A 16,638-nucleotide genomic window follows, 5' to 3' on the forward strand; every position below is an offset into this window, starting at 1 on the left:
CAGGCTGAAGCAGAAGGGAAAAAAAACAGGAAAATGCTTATCTTTGAATGAAATAAACTTAAATATCAACAAAATATTTGGCAGTGTATATGTTGGCCTTGTAGTCCTAGTGAGGATCACAGACTTCTGTCCTTGTTCCTGCCTAGTTCACCATTTCCATCAGTGCTTTAGATGAAGAACCAGAAGTTATCACATCTGCAGCGATACAAAGTTGGGGAGGATAAGCTAAGACATTCAGGGAACCACAGGCTTTGAGTGGGAGGAAACTGAACCAGTCCAGCCATTTCATTTAATAGATGGTGAGACCCAGATTGTGGAAATTATTTGCCTAAATTCACACAATAAATTAGTATCATCCATTTATAAAGTGAAAGCCTAGATGGAAGGTGGTGTCTTGGTTGCTGGGGTGGTTTTTTTGCTTGTTTGTTTTCTTAACCCAAACAGGATGACAGAGCTTCAGAGAAGATCAGGTTGGTCTGCCTATGGTGCTACTCTTCAGTCAAAAACATTGTTGTCAATGGTTGACAATCTATTCCACACAAGCTAGTTATCTAGTTTATAATCTTCCCTGCTTTCCCTGCATGTGTGGGAATGCATTCACAAGAGTTTTTGAGCAGGAAGAGCTTTCAAAAATCATCAGGCCCAATTCCTGCCAGAATCTTCTCTGCACCAATCCTGACAGGTCAGATAGTCATCGAGGCTGAGCTTGAAGACATCTCAGGAGGGAAAATACTATTCTTCAAGCCAACTTCCTCCTATTTTGGAAAGCTCTAATTGTTTTTTTAAAAAAAGAAAAGAAAAGTTTTCCTTTTTCTTCAGCCTGAAGAAATCTGCCTATATAAATTCCAGCATTTTTTCCTAGTTTTGTTCTCTGACGTGTAACAGAAAAAATTTTTTTTATGTTTTAATATAAATATATATTTAAAATTACTGACTGCCAATGATTTCCCTCCTTTGTGACAAGTGAGTGCAGTCAAATCAAGCCAATCATCTCACTGTTGGGAGATGATAGAGTAAGGCTTCATTTTGTACCTCTTGCCTACCTTAGACCTTTTAGCCCATGGGCAGGAAATAGACTACATATTTCAAGATCAGGCTATGGTCAGAGTTCTGAAATCTTTGCTTTATTGTTCTTTATCATGTTAATTATGTAAAAACTTAGTGCTTCATCTTTCTCTGCAATATTGGAGCAGGTCAGATCATTCTAACTTTCATGATAGCCCTCATCTTCATGCTTCTTTTCAATCTTCTCTTTAACACATTAAAGATTTCCTGGAGAGGATAGATGTAAAGTACTTTGCAAACTTGAAAGCCTACAAAAAGATGATAGTCTTTATTCTTGTGGTTTCCAGGTCCCCCTTCACTTCATTCCTAAGAAGTACTCAAGTAAGTACAGTATTTGGGTTTTTTTGGTTAGGAGAGAAGCAGATCTTGATTGACAATAGGATCAGTCAGTAATAGGACTCTGTTGTATTGCCTGGATTAAAAAGAGTTGGCAGGTAGTCTTGTGCTTATTTTGGTTTTATTGGGTATCCCAAGGTATTTAGAGAAAGTTGGGAATATTTAGTGGACAGTGATGTTGACTAGCTTCCTTTTTATTGCCTTGTCTGTTGGCCCTGGAGGGATGGAGAGATGGTGGGAAATGGCCTTAAGTTGTTAGAAGAAAAAACTGATTTATCTTTCAAGCCAAACTTTGAATATGGATTGTTTAATTCTCTACTATTCTTGAAAAAGAGATCATGGATGTTTTGGTGCCATATACTAGTAAACAATGTAAATACCGTAAGTCATTACAAATCAGTGCAAATCATGGTCTTCTATACTCTTGCTTTCCTCCTCACAACTATAGAGGGAAATTTCCTGGTGTTCATCAGCCAAGAATGTGCTGATCCTTTCCCCTATCAACAATACCAGGAAATAAGGATTACCTCATTTGGCTCTTCGAAGAGCTTGAAGAGACAGATTATTCTCTATTTTTCAGGAGAAGAGACCTATATTGAGGGAGGCCATGAAACTTACTGAAATTCACAAATCAAGGAACTGAAAGAGGACTGGACTAGACTGCTTCATGTCCATCAATTTAGTAAGGTCTTGTTAGAGGGAATCAAGAAGAATGTGTAAAAATCTTTTTAAGTCACAGAGCTCCATATATAAATCACCTAGTCTTATATAACTGTTTCTGTCTTGGATGATTTGGGATGCATTGTGGTCTGCTTTTTTTAACCAATTCTTAAATGATCAGCAACAGTGTAAATGTAGGACATCTGCTAAACTCTCCCATTTTTCTAAAATTATCTGTCTTCAGTTCTTTCATCTATGAGATGACCATATAGCTCTGTCTCCCAGACTCAGATTTCAGACCCAAAATGTTGTAGCTGATTAGATGGTGATAGACACCAAAAATTGGGATTTAGTCATGTGAAGAATTCACAATGGTTATTCTTTTTGGCAAAAAATAGATTTAATTTAGGGAAGAGGTTACAGACAAAATGGGAATGATAAATATGAAATAGAATAGAGTAGGAGAGCATATGGAACTTACAGTTACCCAGGAGAAAGGAAATACTCCATGAGGCTGAGCCATGTCCTTAGCTGGCAGGATAAATCTTGAAAGGGAGTTGGCATTCTCAGAGTTTGTTAATTGTAAGGAGAAGTGGGGTTGGGAAGCATAGTAGAGTTAGGGGAGATACCACTTGGCATGGGGGAAAGGAAAGACACCATGAGATAAAGTGCCTTTGCAGACTGATTCAAAGAAAGGCAGCAGCCATGGAATGACCCATAAATAAATTTTATAGAGAAAATTTAACTTCAGGGACGTGACTGGGATTTCTGATAGGATATGGTAAAAACGAGACTGACCTCCCCAGAGGGTGGGATCATGGCGCTAAACTGCTAAACTGATCTCTTATCAGAGTCTAGCCTTCTCCCTGCCTGCCTCAGGGATTAATTTTTATCAATTCCTCTGCTAACCACACCCAAAATTGAAGATCTCATCACACAGGATGTATCCTGAAGTTGTTTTTTTGACCAAAGCCCTCTTGGTAACTATTTTCTTGTGACCAATTTCTCCTACAAGTATGAAGTAAGATAAGAGGAAAAAATTCAGAACTCAAGGCTTACTAAGTAGCAAAGACCTTAAAGAGAAAATATGAAATGTAGCAACCTTCTCAGAGTGTGTTAGTGAAAAACCTCAGAAAGCACTCTGGGCAGCTAGGTGAGGAAAGTCAGGAGATTTAACCCCAATGTTGTCACTGATTTAGGGCGAGTCTCTCATCTTTTGTGTACCTTAATTTCCTCACCTAGGAGATGAGGAGATTGGTCTAGGTGACAGGCAAACACCTTTCAGCCTGATGTGTCCTAATATCATGCATGCTCTCTGATTTTTCTCCCAGCATTTCCTGTCTACCAATAAAACCCCTACATATTCTTTTCACAATACTGAGGCACAAATTTCCTTCTCTATTTAACACTATAGCTAAAAGTCATTAACTTCTTCCTGTTTTGGTCCTAGCTTTTATTTTTCTAGCTTAACCCATTCTGTTCTGGGGGAAAAAAAAATCAGAGGGATTACTAACTCAGCCAGATGGAAAGCTAGAGGAAATGATAGAAGAAATATAGGCAAGAATTACATGTAGGAACAGAAAAAGCAAGAATAGTGAAGGTCTTCAATGTTAGGTGTGGTTAGTAGAGGAACTGATAAAAATTAATACCCTAGGCAGGCAGGGAAAAGGTAGTAATAAAGATCAGCTTACCTCTATGGTCCCATTCTCTGGGGAGCTGGTCCAGTCCAAAATCTAAGTTATGTCAAACTCTTGAGACTCACCCCCTCTGAAGAGATCTCAAGCAGCCTCACTTTGCTATGTCCTGTGAAATATCCCAATCATGTCCCTGAGGTTAAATTTTCCCCATAAAATCTACTTATGGACCATCCCATGACTGCTTTGGGTCAGTCTGCAAAGGCACTCTGTCTTGTGGAGTCTTTGCCCCATGCTATGTAGTATCTTCCTTAACTTCTAATATACTTCCCAACCCTACTTCTTCTTACAACTAACTAACTCTTTTAGGGTCCTAAGTCCCTTTCAGAATTTAGCCTGCCAGCTAAGGGCGTGCTCCAACCTCTTGTGGGTTGCTTGCTCCCTTTCTTATGGATAATTGTGAGTTCCACTTGATATGGATGTGGTCCCTTTAAGTAAGAAATGATTATTCCTTTCTTTCTGATTCCCAGTCCCTCCTAGTTGATTAATCCAGGACCTTTTGATTCACTAATCTTGGTCCCTTTGAATTCCAATAGAAGTTCTAGACCTGTCCCAGCCCCACCTGGATCTGAGCCAACTTGGGACTCCACCCACAAGCCCCTATAGCTAAATCTCTCCTTATAAAAGAATCAAACTGGAATCTTCTCTTTGCAGAGGTTCCAAACATGCCAGCCTTACTCCTGGCATGTCAGGACCCTCTGTGCACTGGAACTCTGTGTCCGGTGTCCTTCTTATCTCTACCTTCACCTATTTCCTTACTACACTTTAACCTTACTTCCAAACCCCATAATAAATCTCTTTTATCAATCTAGTTTTTTGGGCCAATAAATGCTTTTGGGGACTCATGCCACCACTACACTTTATTTAACTCAATATCCTTGCCCCGAATCCAATGGGGTTGCAGAGGAGCTCTATATGACTCCATGTACCCTGAATCTGCCATTAGACCTTAATTAAACCCTAATTTCAATTTCATTTAGGTATCTCATATCTAGACCTCATCACACTGAGGAACTTGTCTTTCATATACTCTCCCAACTTTATTTCATATTTACAATTTACAGTGTCTGAGAATTCCTTCATTTTGTCTGTAACCTATTCCCCTAAATAAATCTACCTTTTGCCAAAGAAATGACCATTGTGAATTCTTCACATTTTTGAGGTGTGAGAAATGAGGGGTGAGAGATACTCTAGCAACAATGGAGTCCCCAGGCTGGTGTCACAGGTTTTTGTGAAAAAAAAATTGTAATTCTATTCTGCAGACGAGATTTTTGGCAAAAAATGGGCTTATTACACTGAAAAACAACTCAGTGGGCCAAATCCTGATAGGAATTCTAGCAAAGGTTTGGGGTACAGCCTTTGATTATATTAGATTTTATGGCCCAAGGCGAGGGAGAGATGTCTAGAAGAATTTGAGGGACTAATCAATAATGGGTCATAATTATTCCACAGGCCAAGATCTCCAATTAAATTGTAAGTGATGATTATTATGGGAGTTTCCCCTAGGAACAGGAGGGTGGAGTTGCTCCTAAAGGTCAGGAGGAGGTCTAGATTTAGGGCCTTTCCAACCCAGGTGCGCCCTTCCCCCAAATATCAGGGGTACACAGTTTACACACCAACATTGGTGACCCACATCATTGGTCCTTGAACCACATCATTTGGTGCTGAACCCCAAATCATAAACCACATCACTGGGGTCAGTGCAGATGCAATCCATAACCAGGATCTTTTAGCCTATCCAGGCTATAGAGTTTTAAGTCATCAAAACATCAAATAACAGTGACATTTACTTAGTGGTTTACAAAATATTTTATATCGATTCATTTGACCCTCAGCAGAAGATAGGTAGGGCAAGTATTATTTTCCTTTTAGAGTTGAAGAAACTAACACTCAGAAACCTGAAGTGATTTGTCTAACATCACACAACTGCAGCAGATCCAGCACTCAAACTCCATTGTTTTCTTACTAAAAATCCCATGGGCTTTTCCTTGATAATATAACTACAGCTCAGTTCAGCATGTCCCCTGACTTTGTGCACAAGAAGAGAGATTCAGACAAATTAGAAAGTCTATTTTAAAAATGCTGAAATTTAAAAGAGTTTCTGGTGAACTCTCAAATAAGTATTCATTAGAAAATTGATTAAGCCCTTCCCAAGCATTTGGGCTAATTAAACTCTTTGAGGAGTAAGGCAGAAAACAAAAGGACTTCCAATGACAAATCTCTCATGAATATGTGTATCTTTTAGAAAACTGTATTGCAGTAGCCATCAGTGGTATGTAGACTTGAATCTCAATGCACAGTGACCAGGGTCAGCAAACTCAAAGCTGTTCCAATGATTGTAGAGATACTTTTTCTAGTTTCTGTTGAGTTTGGTCAAAAGGATTAACTATTATGGAGTAATGTAGGATTTGCTGAGGGCAAACTTTCAGAATGGCAAAATGAATATATTGCAGAAGAGTTCCATTTTTCCATTTTACAGATCTCCAGTCCCTCAGGCCAATACCTGAATAACAATATGCTGCAACTTGGATTGCTCTAGGAGTTTTCCAGAGGATTTAGTTAACACTTTTTTTGGACCTTTCTTTAGGGCTTTGTGAAGTTAAAGTTAGGTATATATATATCTGTTTGTTAACCTCTGTAATAATATCTATATTATCACCAATTATATTGATTAAGCATCAAACTTGATAATGTAGACATTCAGTTCATTATTATTGCTTTAAGAGTTATTTGAAAGTGATGATTACATGAATCAAAGAAAGTAGAGTGAGAAATTGAGGGAAAGAGTCTGTGGAAGAGATAACAGCTGAACCAACCTTGAAGGATACGAATTTCAATAAGATGTTGGCTGGTGCAGTAGAAGGGCCTTGGGTTTGGCTCCAATGTGGATGGTGTGAAAAAAAATATTATGAGATGAGAATGTTGACTAGAGCCAGATTGCAGAGGGTTTTGAAGGCCAGGCAAAGAAATTTGGACTTTATTCAATAGGCATTGGGGCAGTAGAGAACTGTTTTGATGATCCTTGTTTTAGGAAAATTACCCTGGCAGGATGGACTTGGAAGCAGAGAGACCCACGGGGTTTTATTGCAATGGCCCAACAATGAAGTAATAAGGGACCAGACTAGGGTGACTGCAGTGCAATTGGTAAGATGACAGTTTGGGAAGAACCATTGAATTAAAAATGACTAACGAGTATGGAGGAGGACAGCTCGGGTCCAGTGCTCTATTGTCTCATCTGAAAAAACGGGATAATAATACATGCATATTCTCTGAGTTTTATAGGACTGGCCCCAGGAATCTTTTCATCCTGAGGTTCACTTCATCCTTGTGTTTTTTTCACTAGACATATCTTCTTCCCCATGGCCTTCCCTTCAGAGCGACTGGCTCCTCTCAGAGTCTCAGAGCCACACATCCTGTGGGTACACAGGCCAGCCGAATCACCATTCCTCTCCTAGCTAAATCTGATTCGGTGAACTTTTTCTGCCATGCTCATCATCTCCTCTTCCTCTTCTTCTCTTCACCTTTTTTTTAGCTTCCTTTTTATCTGTTGCCTTCTCACTCTAAGCTCCTTGATGGCAAGACCTTTCTTTTTACTTGTATTTTTATTCTCAGCATTTGGTATACTGCTTTGTTCATCATAAGCACTTGATGCTTCTTGACCTTGTGTGGGACAAGTGCTAGGCCCCCTTTCCCAAATTAACTAATTGGAGACATCTTCAGGTACAAAGAGAAAGCATTTATTTAATCCCTGCAGGGAGAGGCCCAGAAACACACCTAGGAGCCATCTCTTGTCTGGGATTTAAAAAGACTCAGGCCTTTTCATTGGATAGACTAAAAGGATATAACCGTCCTTGACCAATGTTGTCTGCTTTCTGTGGGTCGTGTCATTTCTTGAGTGTCTGACCTTTAGAGACACGTGACTCCCTGCAACCCAAGGTCCAAGACTTTATTTTCTGGGAATAGGGATCATGTGACTTAGTCTCAGACTGAGAAAACTTCATCCAATCAGTACCATTCAACCTGAAATACTATTAGGAAGGGCATCTTGATGAGGTGGATAGAGCACTGGTTCTGGAATCAAGAGAACCTGGGTTCAAACCTGGCCTCAGTTAAACTTCCTGACTATGTGATCCTGGGCAATTTGCTTAACCCCAATTACCTCACACACAAAAAATTAATTACAATTATAAAAAAGAAATACTATTAGGAGTCACTAAGCCTCTCGATACCTCCAGGAAACTCTTTACAACTTTAGTTATTTAGAGATGAGTTCCCTCTGAATTATGCAATAGCTTTCTCCCTACAAGGACAGGCCATTGTTGACCTGAATTCAGAAAGACTGACTTTAAATTTAGCCTCAATCACATCCTAGCTGTTTGACCCTGAACAAGCCTCTTAACCTCTCTTTGCCTTAATTATATCAGCATCTTTTCCCAAAGCAGTAGTGAAGGTAAAATGAGATATTTGTCAAATGCTTGGGATAGTGCCTGACACATAGTAGGTAACTAACAAATGCTTGTTTTCTTCCTTCCTAAAGGTTCTCCCCTTCCTAATCCCATCTCACTACACAGTTGCCAAATTGAAATGCTTTGTGACTATAGGTCTAATCATTCTATGGCAACAAGAGCTGAGTCAGGATTGGAAAGAATTATGGTTCCTTTATAAAGAATCATCATTGCTGTATCTTCACTTTTAATTTACTGGAAAAGATGGTGGTATTTGTCTCAAGTTAGAGTCTCTGAGGCTGGATGGCACCTATGCTGCTCTTCAAATAGAGTAGAGATAATACCGGAATCTCTGAGGAGTCACTCATGAAGAAACTGAACTCAGCTTGGGTCTGGATGTATAAAAGCTAGTTGTTGAAGGCTCCCAGGAAAGACAATTTGATGAGTGGTGGCTTAGATCTCTCCCTCACCATTCCCTGGGGCTCTCAGGCTAGTTACTTGCAGAAAGTATGGCATTTCACTTGAGAGAGAGAATTTTATAATTCCCAGAATTAATTGTGCTAGATGTACTATTTTTAAAAACTGATTAAAAATCAGTTCATTTCCCCTCCATCTCACAAGTTGTTTTAGCACGACCTTGGGCCTTAAGAACCAGTTTGTTGCTAGGGGTTCACTTCATTGCGTGAGGGCTCTGGATTAGTGCACCAATATGGCTGCTGCCACTGACTTATTTTGTAGCTATGGATAAGTTCTTTTGGGGGCCTCAGTTTCCTCATTTTGTAATCAGGAGATGAAATATATATTTCTGCCAATTCATTTCAGCTCTAAAATTCTCTGATTCTAGGTCAGTTTTTCTTTCTCATATCTGTTTCTGCCATAGGGCAATTTTATTCTCTAAAAGTGGCTAGGTAAAACCCAACCTTCCCAGAAGACCTGGAGTAGGTTTCATTCACTTGCTTTCCTTCAGAAACACTCCTGATATTGCCTGTTGTAGAGATTCATTCAAGGAATTGCTTGAAGTGATTTTTCTTCTTAAATAAATGACTATTTTCTTTTGTGTGTGTTAAAAGTAGGAGTGGATGGAAGGGAAGGGGTGCCTAAGAATGAGGTAGTGGAAGATCCAAGGATGGGAATCCTTATAAGCCCAGGAGGAACTAGCAGTCAGGAAGACTGCTCAAAGACTACAAATGAGTAGTGTAGACTCATTATAACTCTTTTTCATGCCCTACCTATGAAGCTGGAAGGGATCAGAAACCTTCAGAAAGCAGCATCATGGCTACACTTTGAGGACCACTGCCTTTAAAGCATTAGGTAAATATATTTACCTAATGCTTTAAAGGCAGTGGTCCTCAAAGTGTAGTCCAAAGAATTGTTGGGGTCTCTGAAACCCTTTCAGAAGGTCTACAGATTCAAAATTATTTTTATTTCTAATATAGTAAATAGCTATAAATATAACCCATGTGAACAAAAATTCTTTGAACAAATCCTTGATAGTTTTTTAACAACATGAAGATACTGAGAACAAAAGTTTGAGAACCACTGCTTTAGGGCTTCCAAGTTATTTTGCATTATCTTCCACACCCTTAGAATAGAGAATGTCCTAGCTAGAGAACATCTCTGTTGTCTTATTACCTCATATTTAAGTCTAGGAAACAGACCTGGGAAAGGAAAGAATCTTACCTAGAATTGGTCACACAGTAAATTAGCAAATCCAGAAGGAAAACTCAGCTCTTGTTCAGGAGAATTTTCTATTTCACCATGTTACCATCTTCTCCCATCTATTAACTAGTTTAATTCTCACAAAATATCTCTGAGCTATCTTGGGCTGGTGGTATTTACCTAGGAAATCTCAGAGGAGGAAAAGAGTTTTGCTTCTATGGTTCCTAGTAGAGATGGTCCTAGATGACAGCTGGAATGTGGCTAGTTAATTCCTTAGTTACATTTTCCAAATAGAATCTATAAGTTTTGGTGGAAAGAATCCTCTTCTTAGAGGCAGGGACTTAGGCCCGGAAATGATTCTAAGTTTACAGAATATTCTATTCCTTTTTCAGTTGTGCTGATTGGTGACTCTGGGGTAGGGAAGAGCAACCTCCTTTCACGATTCACTCGAAATGAATTCAATTTGGAGAGTAAGAGTACCATCGGTGTGGAATTTGCTACCAGGAGCATCCAGGTGGATGGGAAGACTATAAAAGCCCAGATCTGGGACACAGCTGGTCAGGAGCGGTACCGGGCAATCACATCAGCGTAAGTTCAGCTTGCTCAGACACAAAGCACCATCTACCTTGAGCTACATTTCATTCCTTAGCTTATTTGTGTCTAAACAGTTTCTGCAAAAGTGTTTCTTCCTCAGAGGAAGCAAAATTTTGGTATAACAAGGAAGCAGAGTATATGTGAATTTCTTCAGGCTCTTTGTCTGTCCAAGGGCTCCTTCCATCCAACAGGCTAACATTTTCATAAAAACCTGTTGAAGAGCTTCTTAGTTCTTCTTGTTAACATAAGGAAGAAACTGGTAGGGAAGACTTGCTGTTAGCATATTTCAAATCCAGTGGTACTCTGGAGAAACTGCTAAATGGTTTTCATGCAGTCATTTATAATTAGTTCACTCTGTATTTTTTATCAGTGTTTATATACAAAGTGATTTTATAGGAACACAGAAACACCCTAGGTTGCCTCATATTGGTGTTAATTTTCAAGTAGCTCAGACATATATGTTGTTTAGATAATTAAATAGATATCATTAAGGATGTGCCTCACTGGAAAAGGAGATAGACTGAAAATATAAGGAGACGGAGCACTAGCAAATCACAGGACAGGCATTCCATTGTCATCTCTGAAATGTTAAAAAATATGGAAGAAAAAATACATAGGATATATATCCTCTGTGGAGACTTGGGCAAGAACTGTGGGGACTGGGAAAGCAAGACGGGCTACAGACTATACAATTAAAGGGGAAGTACCTCTACCCTCCCATAGCCCAGAGATCATAGAGCTAATGAAAAATGGAAATAGATAATCTATTTATGGAAGCAAAATTTAGCTAATGTCCTAGAAGGTTCAAGATCCAAAATTCCCAAAAAGTTTTACTGATTTGAGATTTTTCCATTTAGGGAATTGTAAGTGTAAATCTATTAGCTATCTCTGATGATGTTAGTAGTTGGATTTAAGGTGAAGTAAAAGAAAGCCATAGTTAGTGAGGATTATTGTGTCTAAATAGAGTCAGCAAAAGAGTACCTTCCAAAGAGGAAGAAGTATAGAGCCTCCTAGCTCCTAGATTGCTTTCATCTTTTTCTAGCAAAGAGGTTTCAGGATCTGATAGTCAGCACCCCTCAAAAAATTCTTGTGGCTAAAGGGAAAAATACAAGGTGAGTTTAGAACTGATTGGACTGACATCAACTTACAGAGAGTTCTTTGTTGGCTGCTTTCACATGGGAACCTGATCATGGACAGTGCTTTTTGTAATACGTTTTTGTAGTGGCAGGAGGGATTAAGTGATTTGTTCAGTGTCACTCAGTAACTGTCAAGTGTCTGAGGTCATATTTGAATTCACATCCGCTAGACTCTAGTGCTTTATCTGCTTTGACATCTAGCTGCCCCTTTTGTAATACTTTTTATCAGTTACTTGGATGAAGACACAGATTGCAAAGTTAAGTAACCAAATTTGCAACTGGAAGGCATCACCAATAAGAGAGATAACAGAATGAGGATCTTTTATACAAATACTTTTTTTTTAAAGAAAATTCACATTTTATTCACAATGAAATAAACTATACAAAAAACATTTTTCTCACCAAAAATAATATTTTTCTCATTATGCTTAGTTAAACTAAAATTTTATTTTGAAAATTCTCCAGGTTAAAAAATATACTTTTGTAGACTGGCGCTAAGAGAATGAAATTTCTTGTTTTTTTTTATTTTTTTTTATTTTTTTGAGAATGAAATTTCTGAGGGATAAAGAGAATGACCTGAGATTCATAGATCCTCCCAGGCACTTTGCTAATAATCTTATGCCCTTTTCCATTTTCTACTTTGGAATATATGTATTCTCATTTCTCCTCTTTTCCCTTCCACTCTACTTAGTATATGTTTGTTTAATTGAAAACTCTGAAGTTTTTCCCAGTTTGGTTGGACCTGCCAAAGCTTGCTTTTCATAGACATATCACTTGAACGTGATACATTGGCACCAAGGGATTGCAGTGACATCTTCATGATTGTGAGGGGTCAGAGGAGGTGCAGTGTACATGGAAGATGGCCTTCATCACCAAGGCATTTTTACTATAATATCTAGAAAGGGAGATAAGGTCTATACTAAGTAACCTTGTAAGACAGAATGTGATCCAAGCAACATGGGAATGATACAGACTGTTGGAAGAGTCCCTAAAGGAAGCAGAGATAAAAGGTTTTCAAAGGTGGTTGCCTCCTGCCTCCCACAGGATGAGGACTGCCTCCTCGCCATCCGGGGGAGATAAGCTTCGGATGTGTCTCTGCCTGCCTGTTTTCTGATTCATGATGGGAAGAAATTGGGTCACACTTTTACCCATTTTCTGAGTGCTACCAGATTCCTTTCCTTTTTTATATTTATACCTGGCTTACTTTTGGTGAGAAATGAGAAGAATGTATTCTCTTACTTTTGTTCCCATTGCACAAAAGGGGACTTTATCAAAGGTCAGAAGCCCCAGGTTATATTTAATCCACCCATCCAATGTAGGAATCCTATCTGCAGTACCCCAACAGTACTCCTTACAGGTCCAGCTCCTACTGGAATTCCTCTAATAGGGCCTTAGAACACATCGGTTCAGTTGGGGACCAGTTTTCCTTGTTAGAAGGAAATTTTTTCGTCCTATTGCGCTGAAGTTTATTTCCTCATATTTCCTCTGCTTTATTCTTTTCCTCTCACCAGTGGTCCTATCTGTGTCCTCTATGCCCATGATATTCCATCAGATAATTGAAGATCAGGATTGTGCTGTTGTCTTCTTTAATTTTCCTGTAGTAGTGTCCCTTCCTTAGTCTGATTGTCCTTTTCTGTTTAGATTCTGTTGTATGTCCTATCTTGAGATGGATATTTATGTAGTATAGTAGAACTGTGATCTTTGATTTGAACACTGTAAATCTTTTAATTCAGCCTAAGATCACTTCTGTTTCGGTAGACAAAGTTAACCAGTACTTTTGACTCAATTGAATTTATAATCCAGTAAAACTGTTCATTCTTTTATTGTTTGGCCATACCGCCCCTATCTTGCAGTTTTTTTCAGCTCAATTTTTTTTTTTTAAACCTGATTTCACATTCATTACCATTATAATTCATTATCTAGATTCTGTCCATTCCAAAATGTAAAAATCTTTTCTAGTACTTGTTTGGCTATTTTTTCTTCTATTGTAGATAAAAGAATCTCTTGCTATTGTTCCTGAGTGAAGATAAAGACCTGGACTAGGGACCCTTATGACATTTCTAGAAAGAAGGTACTTGGGAAGCCCTGTCTACTGAGGACTATAATGTTTCTCATTGTGTCTTATATATCAATTTTTCTATTAAATTCAAGTTTTTTTGCAACAAAATTCTGAAAATCTGGCAATTCATTGAATTTCTATTTCTTTTTTGTTCAGAATTATGGTTAATTTTATTGGAGATAGTATTTTCAGATGCAACCCATTTCTTTTGATCTTGATATATAGTATTCTAAGACCTGTGGTCTTTTATTGTAGCCACTGATAGGTCTTATGTGATTCTAATTGTGGCTCTATCATATTTGAATTTTGTTGTTGTTGCTTCTCATAAATTTTTTTCTTTAATCTATGGGTTTTGATATAATACAGCAATGTACTTGTAGGTTTTCCTTATAATCTCTTTTGGGTAATAATTGGTGGGTGTTTTCCATTTCTACTTTTCCCTCTTGTTCTAATACTGCAGCACAATTTCTTACAGTTATTTCTTGTGTTATTGTATCAAGATTTTTTTTTTTTAATTGTAGCTTTCAGGTAGACCAATTCTCGTGTTTTTTTCTTCTTTATCTTTTTCCTAGTTCTGCTGTTTTTCTTCTGAGACATCTCATATTCTCTTCAATTTTTTCATTCTTTATATTTTATTTTATACAACTTCGCTGGTTTCCTTTAGTCCATTTCTAATTTTCAGAGTCATGTTCTTCTATAAAGCTCTGGATCTCCTTTTCTAGTTGGTTGACGTTCTTTTCATGGTTTTATTTATTTATTTTTAGGGTTTTTTTTTTTTTTTTTTAAGTTTTTCCTTAATCTGTCGTTCACTTACATCATTCACACTTTAACAGTGCCAAACCTCCACCTTAGGAGCTTTCTTCAGATCTCGGATTATCCCAGGAAGACCATAATTTTGCCTGGACTCTTAATTGTTTTTAGCAGATCTTTTGTTTGTCCTGAAGCTCAATTTTGTGTCAGTTGTAGAAAAACTCTGGAGAGCTTGGAATTTTCTGACCTACTATGTCATCTTCCCAGAATCCTCCTGAAGCAAAACATTGCATCAGAATTTTGAATCACTGCTAGAGTAAGAGACTAATGATTTGTATCATTATGACAAGTATCTCCCTCAGAGAGGTGGACAAATTTAAATGGATTCAGTCCTAAATCAGCCTATAGTCTACTGCAAGAATTTGGAAGGACTAACAAGTCCTAGAATTCTCTCTGACACTCAGAATATATTGTTACTCTATGATATAATATGTAGAACATAATTTGTGAAGGTGCATAACATCTTGGCTTACTTATTCATTGAAGTTTTTCTGATAACAAAGCTACCCCTGATATCGTCAAACTTTCCAAACAAACACGGACATAGCTGGCCTTTGTTTCTTTCCTTTAACCTATAAATAAACCTGGCAAATATCTTTATCAATGACTACTTAAGTAGATAGACATTGGTAGAAGGAAATACTCTAAATGAAAATCTAGGCCCTATCTTTTAATATCTTTGTTCTATAGGAGGACCCTATGCTTAATACCTCTGTCTTATACAAGAGTGAAAGACTGACCTGATGTTCTTGAAATTCTTGCCTTTTCAGAATGCAGATGGTTATATTTGACCACCATAAACCTACTGCAGCTGTTAGGCAAAGAAGTGTCATTTAATCTTATTGCCATCATTATTGTGATTGCTGTACATCTGAATAGTTCCTTAAGAGTTGCAAAGTGTTTTCTTTTGATTCTGATTGTCTTTATAACATAGACATAGTGGATCATGTTTTCTCTATTTTTTAGATGTAGACACTTGAAGCTTAGAAAAGGTAAGTGACATAAAATGTGGATGAAACTGGGACTGTTGGAAGCAAGCAGGCTTTGAGACCTCTGCACACACTGATGCTATGTTGGTGTCGAAGATAACAGACCCACATTGCGACTTGAGCTTCAATGATTTCATATGTAAATGCCAGTTCCCCAGATTGGGAGGGATCCATTCTTTTACCCAGCTATAAATGGGTTAGTGAGTCAGGAGACTTGAAGGGCTGGTGGGTGAACTGGGAGGACATGGAGTAAGTCCTTTGTTGGCCACGAAACCTGTGATTCCCTGTAGACTGAGTGTATGGCTGATCATTTTTGAGATGGGATGGAAGGGAATAAAAGCATTCCAAATATAATTTCCATGGGTAAAGAGGAGCAAACTAAATTTAGAATTTAGAAAAAGGCTTCACATTCACACTCAGCACCTGAATTGTGATTTGAAAGAAGTTATGGGGGGCAGCTAGGTGGTGCAGTGAATAGAGTGCCAGCCATGAAGTCAGGAGGACCTGAGTTCAAATCTCACGTCAGACACTTAACACTTACTGGCTATGTGACTCTGGGTAAGTCACTTAACCCCAATTGCCTCACAAAGAAAAAAAAAGGAATAGTAATGTGAAATCAGTCCAGAATACTAAGTTAGAGCAAGATTGGGAAGGTCTACAGCAGCCCCACAGAAGAGGGATTCCAAAGAGAATGGGGAATATTTAACTTTCTTGAACAAATCCATTCTGTGTTTTAGGAATACCAATTGATAATTTGTGGGGAGGAGGGATTGGAAGAGTGAGAGAGACTAGAGGCCAGTTATAAAGCAATTGCTATATACCATGACCATATGGCAGCTATAGATCATAACCATATGAGGATTATTAATAGACTATTGGATATGTGTGTGAAGGCAGATAAAAGAAATGACTGGATTTGGTAAGGATTAAATGTGAGGGGACGGAAGAATCCCAAGTGACAGGAAGAGCGGTGGTACCCTCCACAGAAGTAGAGAAATTGGGAACTAGGGATCACTGGAGAAGGTTAGTGCATTCTCCTTTGATAGCCTTTAGGTAGAGGCTGAGTGAGCAGTAACTGAAACCAACACAGGGAGGACAAGGCAGGCAGTAAGATATAGGCCAGGATAGAATCTAGTGTTCCCGACACTCAGATTAAGGCTGCAGGTGAAATTTCTTTTCAGTTCTGTATTG

At 38.3% G+C, this 16,638-nt stretch overlaps 1 protein-coding gene across 1 annotated transcript in view; it reads left to right on the forward strand.

Annotated features, from left to right (window-relative positions):
• Positions 1 to 16,638, forward strand: part of RAB11B (RAB11B, member RAS oncogene family) — a 37,138-nt gene that overhangs the window by 7,872 nt on the left and 12,628 nt on the right. Inside the window, exon 2 of the mRNA XM_051972479.1 lies at positions 10,252 to 10,447. Within this exon, the coding sequence (XP_051828439.1) occupies positions 10,252 to 10,447 (196 nt within the window). The remainder of the gene's footprint in view (positions 1 to 10,251; positions 10,448 to 16,638) is intronic.

This window comes from Antechinus flavipes, chromosome 1, assembly GCF_016432865.1.
Source record: "Antechinus flavipes isolate AdamAnt ecotype Samford, QLD, Australia chromosome 1, AdamAnt_v2, whole genome shotgun sequence".
NCBI lineage: Eukaryota > Metazoa > Chordata > Mammalia > Dasyuromorphia > Dasyuridae > Antechinus > Antechinus flavipes.